At 39.2% G+C, this 15866-nt stretch overlaps 1 protein-coding gene across 1 annotated transcript; it reads left to right on the top strand.

Moving 5' to 3' along the window:
* Positions 1-483: 483 nt before the first annotated feature.
* On the top strand, positions 484-3739 carry NPVF (neuropeptide VF precursor). Its single transcript, XM_002912860.2, has 3 exons — positions 484-621; positions 1872-2275; positions 3706-3739. Exons 1-3 carry the CDS (start codon positions 484-486, stop codon positions 3737-3739), a joined length of 576 nt encoding a protein of 191 aa, XP_002912906.2.
* The last annotated feature ends 12127 nt before the right edge of the window (positions 3740-15866 follow it).

Here is a 15866-nt window from a genome sequence, read left to right as displayed (position 1 = left end):
TTTGTTTGACATTTTGAAACTACTATGCCTAACTCTTTTGTGTGGGTTTAAAAAAAATGGTTTTTTAACATAGCTAGCATGTATTGAATACTATTTTTTTTCCTTCTCAAGAACTGACGCAAACACCAAAATATTTTTCATTCAAGCTCAAAGAAATGAAGCATTCTGTTTGTTTGGAATCTTAATTACCATGGCCCCAAACTTATCTAATTAGAAACTCCTTCATAAGGAGGAAAATTATTTTCAAAGTTAATGAATTTGCAAACAGGAACACTGCTGTCTTTCCAGAATGAATTACCCACATTCCTTAAATACATAGTTTAGTTAAACACTCTAATTAATATTAGTACTTAAAACATGTGGGATTGGTTTCACTGATAAATCAAACTTTCCTTTGTTTTTAGACAGTATAAAAAGACCACGATTTCCCTCCTTGTAGACATCAGGCTGCACATAGAAACTTAATTCTAGATTCTGAACAAAATGGAAGTTATTTCATCAAAATGCTTTATTTTAGTGATTTTAGCCACTTCAAGCTTGCTAACATCGAACATCTTGTGTACAGATGAATTAATGATGTCCAATCTTCACAGCAAAGAAAATTATGACAAATATTCTGAGGTACGTTTTTTTATTCTAACATGACTAGCATTAACTATATATTTGTCCTCAGTCTGATGCTTTTGTATTTTATGAAGAGTAAGGAATCAGTTCGTTTGTGCTTTGTTATTTGTCCAACTGCAGCCTTCCATGATAGTGTGTTGATGTAACTTGTATTTTTTAACACAACAGCAGTCTGGCCTCTCTAATGACAATTTATGTACAGGATATGATACTTAGCAAGATAAGGTACATTAATAATTTTCAATTGACTCAGAAGAACACAGTTGTTATAAATAGTTGCAAAAATAGGATCTGATACATTTCACCTGAACATTTGAGTTGTCTTCAACTACAAACAAACAAACAAAAATACAAGGATTATATTTTCTGCTTACTGATGAGCCGGTAAATTTAGGGTAAATCTATATCTAAGTAAAGTATCTATCCTTAGGTGGTGGAATTGCAGTTTTTATTTTCTTCTTTATGCTTTTATATATTTTCCAAATTTGCTGAAATGAGTACGTATTACTTTTCACAATCAGAAAAACAATCATTTAAAAATCTTCAGAGGGACAAATTTTCATGGTAAAGCTAAATCTAATTAAATATTTGCTGTATTTTAAATGGTTCCTTTAAAGTTGGTATATTAGTGGTGCAATAACCCACAAACCAACCAGTGCTTTACTAAAAATGCAATTTGTATACTAACAAAAATACAATCAGTCTCTTAGAGCAGAGGTCTGAGTATGAGCAGGTAAGGAAGAAATACAATAGAGCCTCCTCTAACGTTACCCCAAAACCTGGCTAGCCTCTCTGTGCCCATGTATCCTCCACGTTGGCATTTAAAAAGAGGAGACACAAGAGACGTGAAGAGGCAGTGGGAGGTTTCTCTAAAATCAAAATATAAAAATACATGAAATATTTCATAAACAACATGAATCAAAAACTGGAGAATAACTGCAGTAAAATTAACCTTTGCCTCACTCCGATACTTTATTATGCTCCTGCTGCTCAAACACATTGCTGTACTCGCTATATGTATTTTATTAATGCTTTATGGTTGTCTTACAGTAGTCCAGGGAAAGAGAAACTGGACTGCTTTAAGAAGCCTAATACGAACTATTTATTTAAAAATTCTGCATATGAAAGCATAAACTCTGTTTATGGCTTTAACAGTTCTGCAAACTAATGTCTGGATTTAAGTTAATTTGGGGTTTAAACCTATTGCCTATAACAATAACTTATTTTATATTCATTTCTAATCATAGCCTGAAGGAGACCCTAAGGGGGAAAAGGAAAGAAGTCTCAGTTTTGAAGAACTAAAAGACTGGGGTCCAAAAACTGTCATTAAGATGAGTGCACCCACAGTCAACAAAATGCCACACTCGGCAGCCAACTTGCCATTGAGATTTGGGAGGACCATGGAAGAAGAAAGAAGCACCGGGGTAATGGCCAACCTGCCTCTGAGATTTGGAAGAAATATAAAGGAAAGCATCTCAAGACATGTTCCTAATCTGCCCCAAAGGTTTGGGAGAACAACAGCCAAAACTGTCGCCAAGACACTGAGTGATTTGCTCCAACAATCCATGCATTCACCATCTGCCAGTGAGTTACTTTACTCCATGAACTGCCAGCCTCAAGAAATCCAGAGTCCTGATGAAAAACACCCATGGTAATTCCTGAAAACCAGTTAAAATGCATGGGCCATTATATATAGCTGGTCCAGAAACATTAAAAAGGATTACCTCTTTTCAAAAGAAGTTTCTAAGAAAGTTAAGTTTCTTAGGAGGAAAAAAGCAAAGACAGGGAAATAAATACCTAAACTGAGAACTACAGAAGGCCAGATATAAACATGACCAGAGGTAGAAAGTAACAAGGTGGCTTCCCTTAAGCCCCACGTCAGCATCAATCTCATTACTCTACAGCCACATACTGAGTAGGAAGATTTGATGACACGATTGGGAATCTAGGTCTATGACACATTGTCCAACATTTCGATCTCTTTAATGTAAAAGGTCCCGGCATGAGGGAGCTATCTGCAAGTACAAAGGAAGGCATCCCAAAACACCAGGTCTCAAATTCAGAAGGTTTTCTTCCTCAACTTTAAATCAAAGTTTTTTTCTTTTTTCTGGATCTCATTTTATAAATGAGTTCTATTACAATCATTGTTTGCATTAATAAGTATTAAGTTATAAACTATATACAAATCAGAGAGCAAGAGGTTCATAAAATTAATAGGCAACTTACTTATTATGTTCTAGTAGAGTATATATAAAAACAACAACAACAAATTATTATAAACTAGAACATGACACTTTAATTACGGCCTGTAGAAAGGAAGGCAGCAAGCTGTGACACCTTATGAGGGAGACCTTTTCAGAACATTTCGGGTTTATTTTTTACTATGGCTCTTATCCCTATCTGACATATGTTTAGGGTCCATTCCCCTTTACTAGAATTTCAGGTCCATAAATCCCATGCTTTCTGTCCACTGCATATCCCCAATGCCCAGAAAAAAAGAGGGGGGTGAGTGTTTCTACATGCAGATATCTGGGAAAGTTTCATGAGTTAGACTTTGAAAGTTGGCTCTGTTTTGAACATTCAGAGACTGGTGGGAGGAGAGAAGATACTTTCAGGCAAAGAGAGGAGTATGAACAAGATGAGCCAAGAACAGCTGGGGTTCAGTTTGGCAAGAGCAGCAGGGGTACGAAGAGGAGAGGAAAGAAAGTCAGGAGGTTGGGGTAAGAGAAGAGAGTGCATTCAGGGCTGAGTAAAGGACTTTGGACATTACTCATCAAGGAAAGGAGAACCACCGACATTTCTGCTGAGGTCCTGAGATATCACATGGAGGTAGAATTCGGCAGCTCACCAGATGTTGGCAGTGGGACAGTCATGAGGGACAGGGATGAGCCAAGGCTAAGGTGGTAAGTCTGAGTATGTACCCATTACAAATTCAGGTTCTCATCAACATTTCATTTATTTGAAGTGCAACACAATTCAACTCAAGTATAATTAAGCAATTAGGATCATGGCTAGTATTTTTATATGTACTCATGCTATTGTTATGATGGATGAGAACATTTTGTACTGCTTATGTTTTAGGAGACTGGGATTCAAGAAAATAGAGGACGCATAACTGAAACAAGAAAAATAAGAAATCTGGAGCTTGTCCCTAGAGATGATATAAAGCTGTGGTCTGTAATCTGCAAACAACTCTATAGTGAAGACACCAATGAGTGAAGAGTCACTGTACTCTTTTGATGGGTTATCACTGACAATTTTTCTTTTGTCACTAGAGCTAGTATCTTATAAGTTATTTAAAAAAACAATTTAAAGAATATTGTAATGTAAAGATGAAATAATTTTTGCCTAAATAAAAAGAACATGGCAACTACTTAAGAAGCCTCTGGTAATCGGGAGAGAGAGGGGGCCACAGAGGGGTGCTGAAGCCATATCATCATCTGATGTAAAAATCATAGACACCGCCACATTGAAGTAAAAAATTAAATAGAAGAGTACCCTGACAAATATTATTATGAAATTTAAATAATTTAAGAGAATAACATGTTTGACAAATGGACAAGAATAACAAATCACTTACAGACATGTTTTTATAAACCCATTTTTTCCATTGCATCAATTGTTAGTGATCCTATGATAGGTTGAAATTTTTCTAAAAGTAGAGATTTTTTTTTTTAAGGCAATTATTAGATACCTCTTTAAGTGTCTCCTCTTTCTATATCTGGAAATTTGCCTTCTGGTGTGTCTCTTTTCTCCTCATTTAATAGTCAAGTTTTTGATTTGCAGAAAAAATCTGGTCACTCCTAAACTAACAATTTATAAACACAGTACAGCACAACACAAATGCATAGTTATTTGACTTTGGTCATAAAAACATGAAGTCCCTAATTAGATATAGCTGGTTTATTGAACGGTCTCAAGTCCATAGGGCACAAATAAGAAATGGTGTTATTTTTCTCCTGTCCTGCCCCAGCTGTGCTGTGTTGAATCTCCTTTCCCTGCTGGGTAGTGATCCCTTAATGAGAGACCCTGGACAGACTCTATAACCTCCTTGGTCACTTCCTGATATTAAAAAACTCAGTCAAGTCCACAAGAAACAGACTTTTTTTTTTTAAAGGTTTTATTTATTTATTCGACAGGGATACAGACAGCCAGCGAGAGAGGGAACACAAGCAAGGGGAGTGGGAGAGGAAGAAGCAGGCTCATAGCAGAAGAGCCTGATGTGGGGCTCGATCCCATAATGTCGGGATCACGCCCTGAGCCGAAGGCAGACGCCCAACCGCTGTGCCACCCAGGCGCCCCAAGAAACAGACTCTTAACTACAGAGAACAAACTGATGGTCACCAGAAGGGAGGTGGGTGGGGGGGATGGGTTAAAAAGGTGTGGGGATTAAGGAGGGTACTTGTTGTGATAAGCACCAGCTGTTGTATGGACGTGTTGAATCACTATACTGTACACCTGAAACTAACATTACACTGTATGTTAACTGGAATTAAAAAAAAAATTCAGTCAAGCTCAGTTAAAGATGCCAACCCTCAGACCCAAGGCAAAGCTTCCCCTCCCCCATCGCTGGCTGGGCCAGTGACTGGAAGGACCCGAACTGGTGAAAGGGGCATCTCTCTGCTCTTCCTCTCTTCCTTCCCTTCCTCATCTCAGAGGCAGGGTGGTAAGACGCAAAATGTAGGGCTCTGGAAAACAATCTCCTCTCCCATCTTCTCCAGGGTGTCCGAATGGGCAAAGGAGAGATGGGGATAAAGGATCAAGAGCAACCTTTTTGTCTTCTCTATATAGTGTGGCTGATCTGAGAAACCTGGATGCTATTTGATCTCTTCCAACTACCGTTACCTCATCTGTACTCCCCACAGCTTCTTTTGCCAGAAGGAAAGGCTAAGGCCAACTACCTTCTCAGCGTCCACCTGATCCACAGAAAATGCATTCATCCTTGTATGCCAAGGGCTGGACGACATGCTGCCCCTCGGCTGCTCCATGCTGTGCCCATTTGTCTCCAACCCTCTTTGCCCTGCTTAGGTGGGGCAGGGGCAGATCAGTAAGTCTACTGCCTAAGCAAACAGCCAGTCAGAAGTGAACTGCCAGTGCCCACTTCATGCCCCGGCTCTCCATAGGGGTTTTCTAGAAACTTCTCTTGTTTGGCTTCAGGGTGAGGAGCCACTGCAGCAGGGCGTCCTGCTGGCCAGCCTCTCATACACAACTGGGAGGGGCTGCTGTGGTTCTACCACCTCTTTGTAAACCTTGAAGGGGTGTCTGGCCCCCTCCATCCACAGTTTTCATTATAATGTTACGTATTTGGGGACCTTTGTGCCAAATCTAGGTTTGGTCCCTAGTTGCCAATTCTGAGCAGCAGAAAAAGTATCATGCAACATCCTGATACACTAATAAAGAAATAAAAGGCCATTTGATCCCTTGATACTATATGACACGGGGAAATTTCTTGTCATGTAACACGGAGTTCTTTACCTAAACCCATGAAATACATGGAAAGTGACAGGTAAATAACCAGCTGCCAGCTGTCCCCTTACCTACTTGGCTTGCTCTGTGTTAGCCCCTCACCACTCACCAGGACCTTCGCCAGCTTCTACAAGAAACCATTCATTAAGGGAGTTAGCAATTTTGCTAAGGATTTGTGGGATCTTGAGGAAGGGACCACATTGCAGAGCGTTTCTCTGAAAAAGTCTCAATTGGACAAGCCTCTTCTCCGGAGTAGCTCTTTAACTGGACAACTAGTAGGTTCCCCTCCTTCCTCACCCCAGGGTAGCTTCATGGGTGTGCAACCCATGTAGTCACGCAGGACTCTCGCTTGGTTAAATGCTCTGTTGCCACCTTCTTGAAATTCATATTAAATTTGAACAAGGGGCCAGTATTTTTATTTTGCATTGGACCCCTCAAATTATGTAGCTTGTCCTGCTCCCCGAGACTTGTCCCTTCTGTCTCTTCCCACACTTCTAGTATTCCATCTCTCCCCATGCTTATTAATCAGAGTAGCTCCCACTTTCCAGAGGAAACCCAAGGGCCAGCCAGTCACATGGGCCTGGGAGGTCTGCTTATATCCTACAGCAGGTATCAATATAACTGCACAACTTGTAAGATGTGGTCAAATGCAAATTTATTTTTGCATCCCACTACCTGCTTTAAAATGTAAGGGACAGGGAAGAGGGCATACAGCAATTTTCCCCTGGCCCTGGATGGATGCTTAGACAGATGTCATGAACCTCACAGCTCTTGAGTGATGTCAGACCTTTGGTCTAAGTCAAAAACGTGGTGTCTCAATTCCATTGCAATCAGCATTTCAGTCTGTGTTCAGCCATCCATTCATTTGTTCTCAACTGTTCCCACGGAGGGCCTGAGTGTGGGGTCAGGACTGTACTCAACTTCTGCCTCTCTTCTAGGCTCACCTGATTCCTCACTCTCACTCTCTGGCTACTTTGTCGGAAGACAGTTTGAGATGAAAGGCAAGAGAACAGGACAGTTCTTACCAGGATGGATGGCTTCACCTCTGGGACCCATTGCTGAGCCCTCTCCTTCCAACTTCTGTTTCCCATAATACCTTTCAATCCCCAAGCTGGCCTCAGCTCCCGCCCTAGGACAGAGCCACCCACTCCACACACACCCATTTCCCCTCTGAAGGGCCTCTTCAATAGGACTCCAGATGGTTCTCACAAACCTCTCTTTTTTTTTTTTTAAAGATTTTATTTATTTATTTGACAGAGAGAGAGACGAGAGCAGGAACACAAGCAGGGGGAGTGGGAGAGGGAGAAGCAGGCTTCCGGCTTAGCAGGGAGCCCGATGCGGGGCTGGATCCCAGAACGCTGGGATCATGACCTGAGCCAATGACTGAGCCACTCAAGCGCCCCTCACAAACCTCTCTTTAGCAAAGTCTGGTCACACATGGTTCACCCTCCACACCTCCAATACACCTGTGCTATCCTGCTGCCCCCAGAAGATTTGGCGTTTTGGCCTGGAGTTGGGCAGCAGCCCTTTGTTTCTCTGAACCACATGGAACACATTTCTTCATCATATGGAAGCCCCTCCCTGGTGACGAGTAAGAAACAGTAATCTCCGACACCTGGGTGTGGGAAGGGGGCATTCAGAGTGAGCAAACAAAGCTCTCCAAAGAAATCTCTTCATAAACCCAGGTCCTACCCCTTTATAGTCTCCACGTAGGTAAGGGGGTTCGGGATTAGTGGAACCTCTTTCCAAACACTTCCTTCAGAGTCTGCAAATGGTGATCTCGCTTTGGAATTTTAAGTCTGTCAGATTTTGTTGTTCGGTTAAACCTTTATTTTTGACATCCTTTGCAACAGTGATGGATCTCTCCTTATAAGGAATGCTTACAGATGCTAAAAATGACATTTTCTCTGAATCATTACACATATATGTGCATTTTTCTGAAGAAGAGTTCAGCGTTCTTGGGTAAATTCTCAGCAGTGTTTGTGATCTCCATAAAGTTTAAGAATCACTGCAAAAGATTTTTGTTTCTATTACTTTAAATTAACATCTAATTCAGCTTATAAGTACTTGTTATCTGATTAGACAATTAAGTGCAGGGAACGCAATGCCAAAACAATCAGAATCACTCAAGTGGTTTAACCTGATCTTCCTCCAAATTCTGACTTTTTACAGTAGCATAAAATGGAAGTGACATGTAACTATGCCCTTCTCCTTAATGTGCTTTCCTAGGCACATCCCCAAAATATCCCATTCTCTACCTCTCCTCCTCTCTTCCAACACTGCCCTTCTTTCCCAAGGCTATTCCATTTGGATTGGTCCTGACCTAAGCCTCAGTTAGCCTATAAACGTGAGCAAAGTGTAGGGGCTTCAGGAAAGCTGGGGTTGACAACATCAACGATTTTCATGGAAAGCGACTTCCATGTGATCTCAGGTCCACATTTCATACATCATACTATGACAATGACCTTGAGAAATACAAAAAGGAAAAAAAATGTACTGACTCTGAGACCAATTTCTCAGTGAGAAAAATGAAAGGTCAGTGTTCATCTAAGTGTGACCAACAAAATGAAATAGGCACGAGAGGTGAGAGCACTGGCCTCCACTTACTTCACGTGTGTTTTCTCTTTGTTCGTCCTGAAGTTCTTCCTGCAGACGTTATGTGACACTCTTCCTTTGGAATGAATCCTATTATTTAATGAACACGCCAAACTACACGTTATTCCTAGAAATGCACACTTTCATGTTTCTGTACCTCTCCCAGGCTAATAGTGACGATTCACTGTTAGGATTGTCTGGTTTAATATCTAATGCTGTTGCAACTATTTCTGTGGTGTTCATCTTTATAGGTGAGAAGTAAACTCAGAAAGAACTTTCTGAAGAAATATGAGCTGAGAAGTGGGCAAAACTGAGACCTGACTTCCACATTTGTGCTCTTCCTCCTCCATCCACCATCCTGTCCACCACCCCACAACTACTTCCCCCCCTGGCCCTCAAACATTTGAAGCATTCAGGAAACATTTGTTGAATTAAGCTTTAAAAAAAGAAATCACGAGTGCACTGGAGCCCAGGAATAAATCCCCAGTGTTTTAGAACACTATATACAGATTTTATAAGGAGGGAGGGAGGGAAGGAAGGAAGACACAAAGACCACAGATGCCTGGACAGCTTTAACTTCGCTGTTCCTTAAAAGCAGGTAAGGAGATGCCTACCTTATCACAAATGAAAGACTATAAAGGGTAAAAACATCACAGAATAAACTCTAAAGAAACATCAACTAGTCATTTTTTTCCCCCATAGCAGACCAAGTGCTCTTGCTGATGATGAAACTCAACTATCAGTTTCTGCTTCGGTGGGAGAACCGAACTGGTCAAGAGAGCTATTAGCATATGTAGTCATTGGCAAGTGGAGTGCGGGAAAAGGCCTTAGCAGGTAGACTTGGCCCGATAGGTCTTTCACTACCTGGGCTATTTGCCGCCTCCACAGATCTCATTCGTGAACCAGAACAAAGCAGTAAAGGCATCAAAATCAATCAGGAGGAAGTGTGCCCCAGCCCACCCAGCCCACTGACATGGATCACAGGAGTATCTGGGTGTCATAGCCTTGACCTTCCTCTCACCTAGACTGATGTTTGTTACTAATCACTTTGCTTTTTGGAGTCAGGCTTGAATTAGAAAAACATTATGTGGTGAATGTCTGTCCCTCTTTATTATAGCCAATGTTTATTTTAACTTACTATGTATTAATTTGGCCCCGAGTTCCTAAAATGCTTTTTAGGTACTGCACGTTTTATTCATTTTTGTTAGAAGTATTTTGTTAGAAGTATTAAAAAAAATCAGGGAGATTTCACTTGACTTTTTCATGTATCCTTTTTATTGTGGTAAAGTGTACACAACATAAAATTTACCAGCTTAAGCATTTAAGTGTACAACTCAGTGGCATTAAGTACATTTCTTGTCTTTTTAAATAGTTTGGCACTCTTCTCTAATTATACTCACACTCTTAATACCTAAATAGCCGCAACCAAAGCTTTAGCATGATTTTGCCTGCCAAAAAACTCCTATAACAACAAGACTGATGTTTTTAGAGATGCCGACTCTGACAGACTCTTACATTATTTAGGAATGTCACATTTTTCACCAGAACATTAAGTTTTTTCTATCTTCCCTTTAAGCTTGTCTTGAAAGGGGGTTATTGTTGCTAATCTTTTTTCTTCCTGAACTACTTTATTATCTCACCAGCTCATAATATATTGGTTTCATCTGGGGCCAGAGCTAGTGCTTCTCTGGAAATATCTGGAACAGTAAAGGTCTCTGTTAGCATTCAGCTATGAGGAGACATTTATTTCAAAGAAGTAATGAAAATTATCCTAAGAAATAAAGAATGGTCAACAGTCATCCATATGCTTGCTATTTTATAGCACTTTTCTTTGAACCTCAGGGCTCTAACACATTCTTCTTAATAGCCTATTTTTGTCTTTCATCTATCATGAAGTTTTCCTCTCATAATATAACACTAAGATAATATGTCTAATCCTATGCTTAGGAAATGGAAGGGATTATCACCCATTAGTCTCTTCCTACATATAAGGCCTATAAAAGGAGTTAAACAGGAAAACCACTATTAGAATCAGGAGTGGAGTTAAATTATAATGAGATCAATGTCAAATTAATACTCTCTTCATAGAGATAGAGAAATATTATTTTAATCCTGAAAATCAATTCTCTCAAAATTTATTTCTCCCCAGATTTCTAGGAATTAGTACATTGTGGTTAATAAAACATAAAACTATTGTTTCTTTCTTAATGTATGCGACCATAGTAATTAGCTACAGAAATGCAACCACGTAATTTTCAAACCGCTTTTAAAATATCATGAAATATGTAGCTTTTCCCATGTTATTTAAAGCACTGAAATATAACCGATATTGCAAAATCACTTTTAACCACTAGAGGGCAGAAAATGCTCCGCATTTGTACTTAGCCAATTTTTTTTAAGAGCGAGGTGAGGGGCTGAGGGAGAAGCAGAGGGCTCAGGGATCATGCATGACCTGAGGGGAAAGCAGACACTTAACCGACTAAGCCACGCAGGCGCCCCTGTAACTTAACCAATTTTAAATTCTTACACCAAAAACAACCACCACCACCACAAAAAGCCTTTAAGAGCCTCTTGTTTTATACCATACAGTATGCTGTACACTTAAGGCTCAGTTAACAACCTAACAGTTTTAAACTAATGTACAATCACCTCAATTCAACAGTTTTTAGCAGGCAAAAGTAAGCACTTTTGCAGCCTCGGTCTAGCTATGAGTTAAGGATGATCAGCATCAGAGAATTAGTACATCCTTAAGGAAAAGCGGACTACTTTATCTTTTTTTAAGTTTTATTTATTTAAGTAATCTCTTTACCCACATGGGGCTCAAACTCATGACCCTGAGATCAAAAGTCACAAGCAACTCTGACTTAGCCAGCCAGGCATCCAGAAAAGCAGAGTACTTTAAAAACCAAAACAAAACACAATAGCACCCACTGAGAATCAGCAAGATTCTATGTTAAAATATCTGCAATGAAATTCAAAGGTTGTATTTATTATAAAATTGAAATAGTCACTCAAGTCACAAAGTGATCAAATACTAAAATATTTACATTAGACCCTTTCTCTCTTTTTTAAGATTTTATTTATTTTGAGAGAGAGAGAGAGAAAGCACAAGCCAGGAAAGGAGCAGAGGGAGAGGTACAAGCAGACTCGGCACTGAGCCCAGAGCTCAACGGGGGGTGCTCGATCCCACAACCCTGAGATCATGACCTGAGCTGAAATCAAGAGTCTGACGCTCAACCGACTGAGGCACTGAGGCACCCCAAGACCCTTTAATTCCTGTATGTACCTTCTTTTACCACAAACCAACTATAGATCTACTTCTGGCCAAGATGTTTTTAGTCTCCTCTTAATATATCTTTTTGATCTAATTAACTTTTGTTTCCCTCCCAATTAAGCCATTTGCATTCAGTAATTAAAGCATTACTCTGTTTGATTAGAAACCACAACCTCTTCACTTTTTCACTCTCATTAATTAAAATGCATCATGTTAAATTAAGCCATTTGGATTTCAGTCTGGGTGGGTGACATTTTAACACTCGCCCCCTCAACCTTCTCTCTTTGTCAATCTTGGCCCTGTCCTACATCATAGGACGGCGAGAGGGCAATGGCACTCCTCCTGATAGAGGAATGGGGCAGGCAAGGAGCCAGGGACGATACATCACTGAAGTCAGCAATTTCTCTGATGCATGAGCCTTTCACTTGCCAATCAAACCAGTAAGGCTTTTACCTTGTAGGGTTATGCATGACCTTACTCAAGACACTAAATCATTTCTGAAGTCTTATTTCTTACCCTAAGCAAACCTGTTCTTCCCACTTTTCAGGTCTATGAGCGCTGTTCACTCTAATACTAATAAACACAGCAAAGTGGTAGAGAAAAGCTGAGGGGTAGGACACAGTGGAGGTGTCACTTCTTTCAGACTAATGAAAGCAACATGCTTCTAAAATCAAGGCTAGTCAGAGAAGAGAAAGTCTTCTGTGTTATTACCTATTGGTGGAAGTTACAAACTGGCAAGTTTGCAAGGAACTTCTAACAATTATAGCTGCCCAGTTATTGATCTGACTAACATAAGCTATGGAAATGTGTGTGAGCAAAGACTGGATGATTATACATCAGGAATATCACAGACATCACTTCTGCATGGCCTGTGAAGTTACACTAATTCCAATTAGACTTCCAAACTTTATGAGTCTTCTTTTAAGATTAATTTTATGTTCAGAAAGAAATAGGTGTATAAAGTTTAAGAAGTCAAAGGATTTCTACAGGATTTGTATTAGAGTGACTGCATCCCAGTTTTCCAGGGATAGTTCTAATTTAGGCTTATTATCCTATTGTAATTTTAATAGTGCCCCCCTTTCACCCATAAAAATGTTCCAACTGGACAAAAATTACTGTCTTAAGCCCAACCTCATCCACTCCCAATTTCTATTCCCCAGAAGCAATTACTTTCAACATGTTTAGGATTTTTTCTAAATGGTGTCAAATTTCTAAACAAAAAAGCATGACCATACATTGGCATCAGTTAAAAATTACCTTTGAATTCAAAGACAGGGATGAGGTTGCGGGGGTGGGGGGGGGTGGGGAATCACTGACTTAAACAAATTGACAGAGATTCCTGGAAGGTACATTGTTTGAACATTTACTAATCTAAGAATAACTTTTCTTCCTTCACACTGCTGGGACTTTATATCCACCCAAATTCTCAATGAAGTGTAGGGATAGGAAAAGTAATGTCAGGCCATTTGTGCTCCAAAGGTGCCCAGAGGGTTAACAGTCAAGGTTTTGTCAGGCTGGACCACAGACAGGCTTCTCCCTCTGCCCAGTCCTGCTTCCTTTCCTCCCTTCCACAGGTGTTGGTCTTTAACAAACATCTTGAACCCCAAACTCCCTCTCAGCATCTGCTTCCAGAAAACCTCATCTACAGCAAATAGGCAATATGGTTCAAAACTCAAAAGGTGCAAAAAGAGAATATGGTAAACCACCTCTGTCCTTCCACTGAGTTCAGTTACTAGTTCCCCTTCCCAAGGTTAATCAATATAATGTGGCCAGGTTCTTGTGCAAATTTCTAGAAATATTCTAAGCATATATAAGAAATGTTGTGTGTATACTTATATGCATTTATATATAATTATTAGAAAATATATCAATTTATTTCATTTACTAACAAATAGTAGGATACCTTACAACTGTTCTATACTTTGATTTTTCTTCCCTTCAGGTATATCTCAGATATATCTGTCTGAAGACAATAAATGAAAAGTATCATCACTTTCATCACTCTTTTTAATGGCTGCATGGTATTGTGTTGCATGTATGTAATATAACTTAGTTGATGGGCATTTAGGTTATATCAAATCTTTTCCTGTTACTTACAATGCTGTACTGCTTGAGCCCTGTGGGTATGCACGTGGGCAGGGAAAATTCCTAGAAAAGGAATTCCTAAGTCAAAATGTTATCCAGTCACAATTTTGATAGACATTGGAAAATTCCATTTATATTGTAAATTGTCTTCCAATATATTCCATTATATTGCCTTCCATTTTTATGGTACCAATTTACATTCCCTTGAAAAATAAATGAGAAGCTATTTCCCCATACACTTCCTTTATGTGTATAACAGAATTAATAAAGTCCAGTATAAAATATAAGTAAAAGTAGAAAATTTAAATGTTGGGATAAAAAATATAGAGGTTCTAATATTTTTTCTATGCCCTATTGGATCACCTTGTACCATCTTAGTAACGCTTCACCCCACTTTGGAATTCAACAGGTTACTAAACTGCAGAGTTTTCTGAGATCAAGGATCAGACATTGTCAACTTTGCATCCCCTGTGTTGAACACACAGTAGTTGCTCAATTAACATTTATAGAATAAATGAAGTCATGGAAAAAGAGAATAAATCTGGTACGCAATAAATATAAGCATATAAAATCTCTCATTTCAATGTGCATATTTTACCACCAATATGGGTTAAAAGTGGATCCACACAGTTTAAATCCGTGCTGTCCAAGAGTCAACTGTAGTACAGATTGGTAAAATGTATGTGTATGTGTATGACATATGTGTATGACCAAAATGCTCAAAATTCTTTTTACTAATACCATTTTATACACACACACACACACACACACACACACCACGCCACATTTTATCTATTCATCAATGGACACTTACGTTATTTCCGTGTCTTGCCTCTTGTAAATACTGCTGCATGAACATGGGGGTCTAGATATCTCTTTGAGATCATGATTTCATTTCCTTTGAACAGATACTCAAAAGTGGAAATGCTGAATCATATAGTAGTTCTATTTTTAATTTTTTGAGGAACCCCCATACTCTTTTCCATAGCGGCTGCACAGTTTACATTCCCCTCACAGTGCATGAGGGTTCCCTTTTCTCCATTCTCACCAGCACATGTTATCTTGTCTCTTTGATAATAGCCATTCTAATGGGTGTGAGGTCATTTCTCACTGTGGTTTTGATTTGCATTTCCCTGATGATTAGTGATCTCAACCACTTCTTCATGTACCAGTTGTCCATTTGAATGTCTCCTTTGGAAAAAATGTCTATTCAGACCCCTTGCCCATTTTAATCAGATTATTTGGGATTTATTGCTTCTTTTTTTGTTTTTGTTTTTTTTGCTATTGAGCCTGTATGAGTTCCTTATATATATAAGATATTAACGCCTTATCGGATATGTGATTTGCAAATGTTTTCTACCATTCCATTGGATGTCTTTTTGTTTTCTTGATCATTCCTTTTGCTGTGCAGAAAGAAGCTTTTTAGTTTAATGTAGTCCCACTTATTTATTTTTGCTCTTGTTGCTTGTGCTTTTGATGCCATATCCACAAAATTGTTGCTAAGACCAGTATCAGGGAGCTTTTTCCATGTTTTAGGAGTTTTATGGTTTCAGGTCTTAAGTCATTAATCCATATCAAGTTCATTTTTGTGAGTAGTATAAGGTCCAGTTTCATTCTTTGTGAATATCTAGCTTTCCCAGCACCATTTTTTAAAGAGACTATCTTTCCCCAATTGATTATTCTTTGTCAAATATTAGCTGACATAAATGCATGGGTTTAATTCTAAGCTTTCAATTCTGTTCAGTTGGTCAATGTGTCTGTTTTTATGCCTATACAATACTGTTCTGATTATATAGCTTTGTAATATAGTTAGAAATCAGGA

The sequence above is a fragment of the Ailuropoda melanoleuca genome, chromosome 1, assembly GCF_002007445.2.
Source record: "Ailuropoda melanoleuca isolate Jingjing chromosome 1, ASM200744v2, whole genome shotgun sequence".
NCBI lineage: Eukaryota > Metazoa > Chordata > Mammalia > Carnivora > Ursidae > Ailuropoda > Ailuropoda melanoleuca.
Note: the sequence above shows the minus strand (reverse complement) of the source record. Positions and strands in the feature narration are given on the sequence as shown.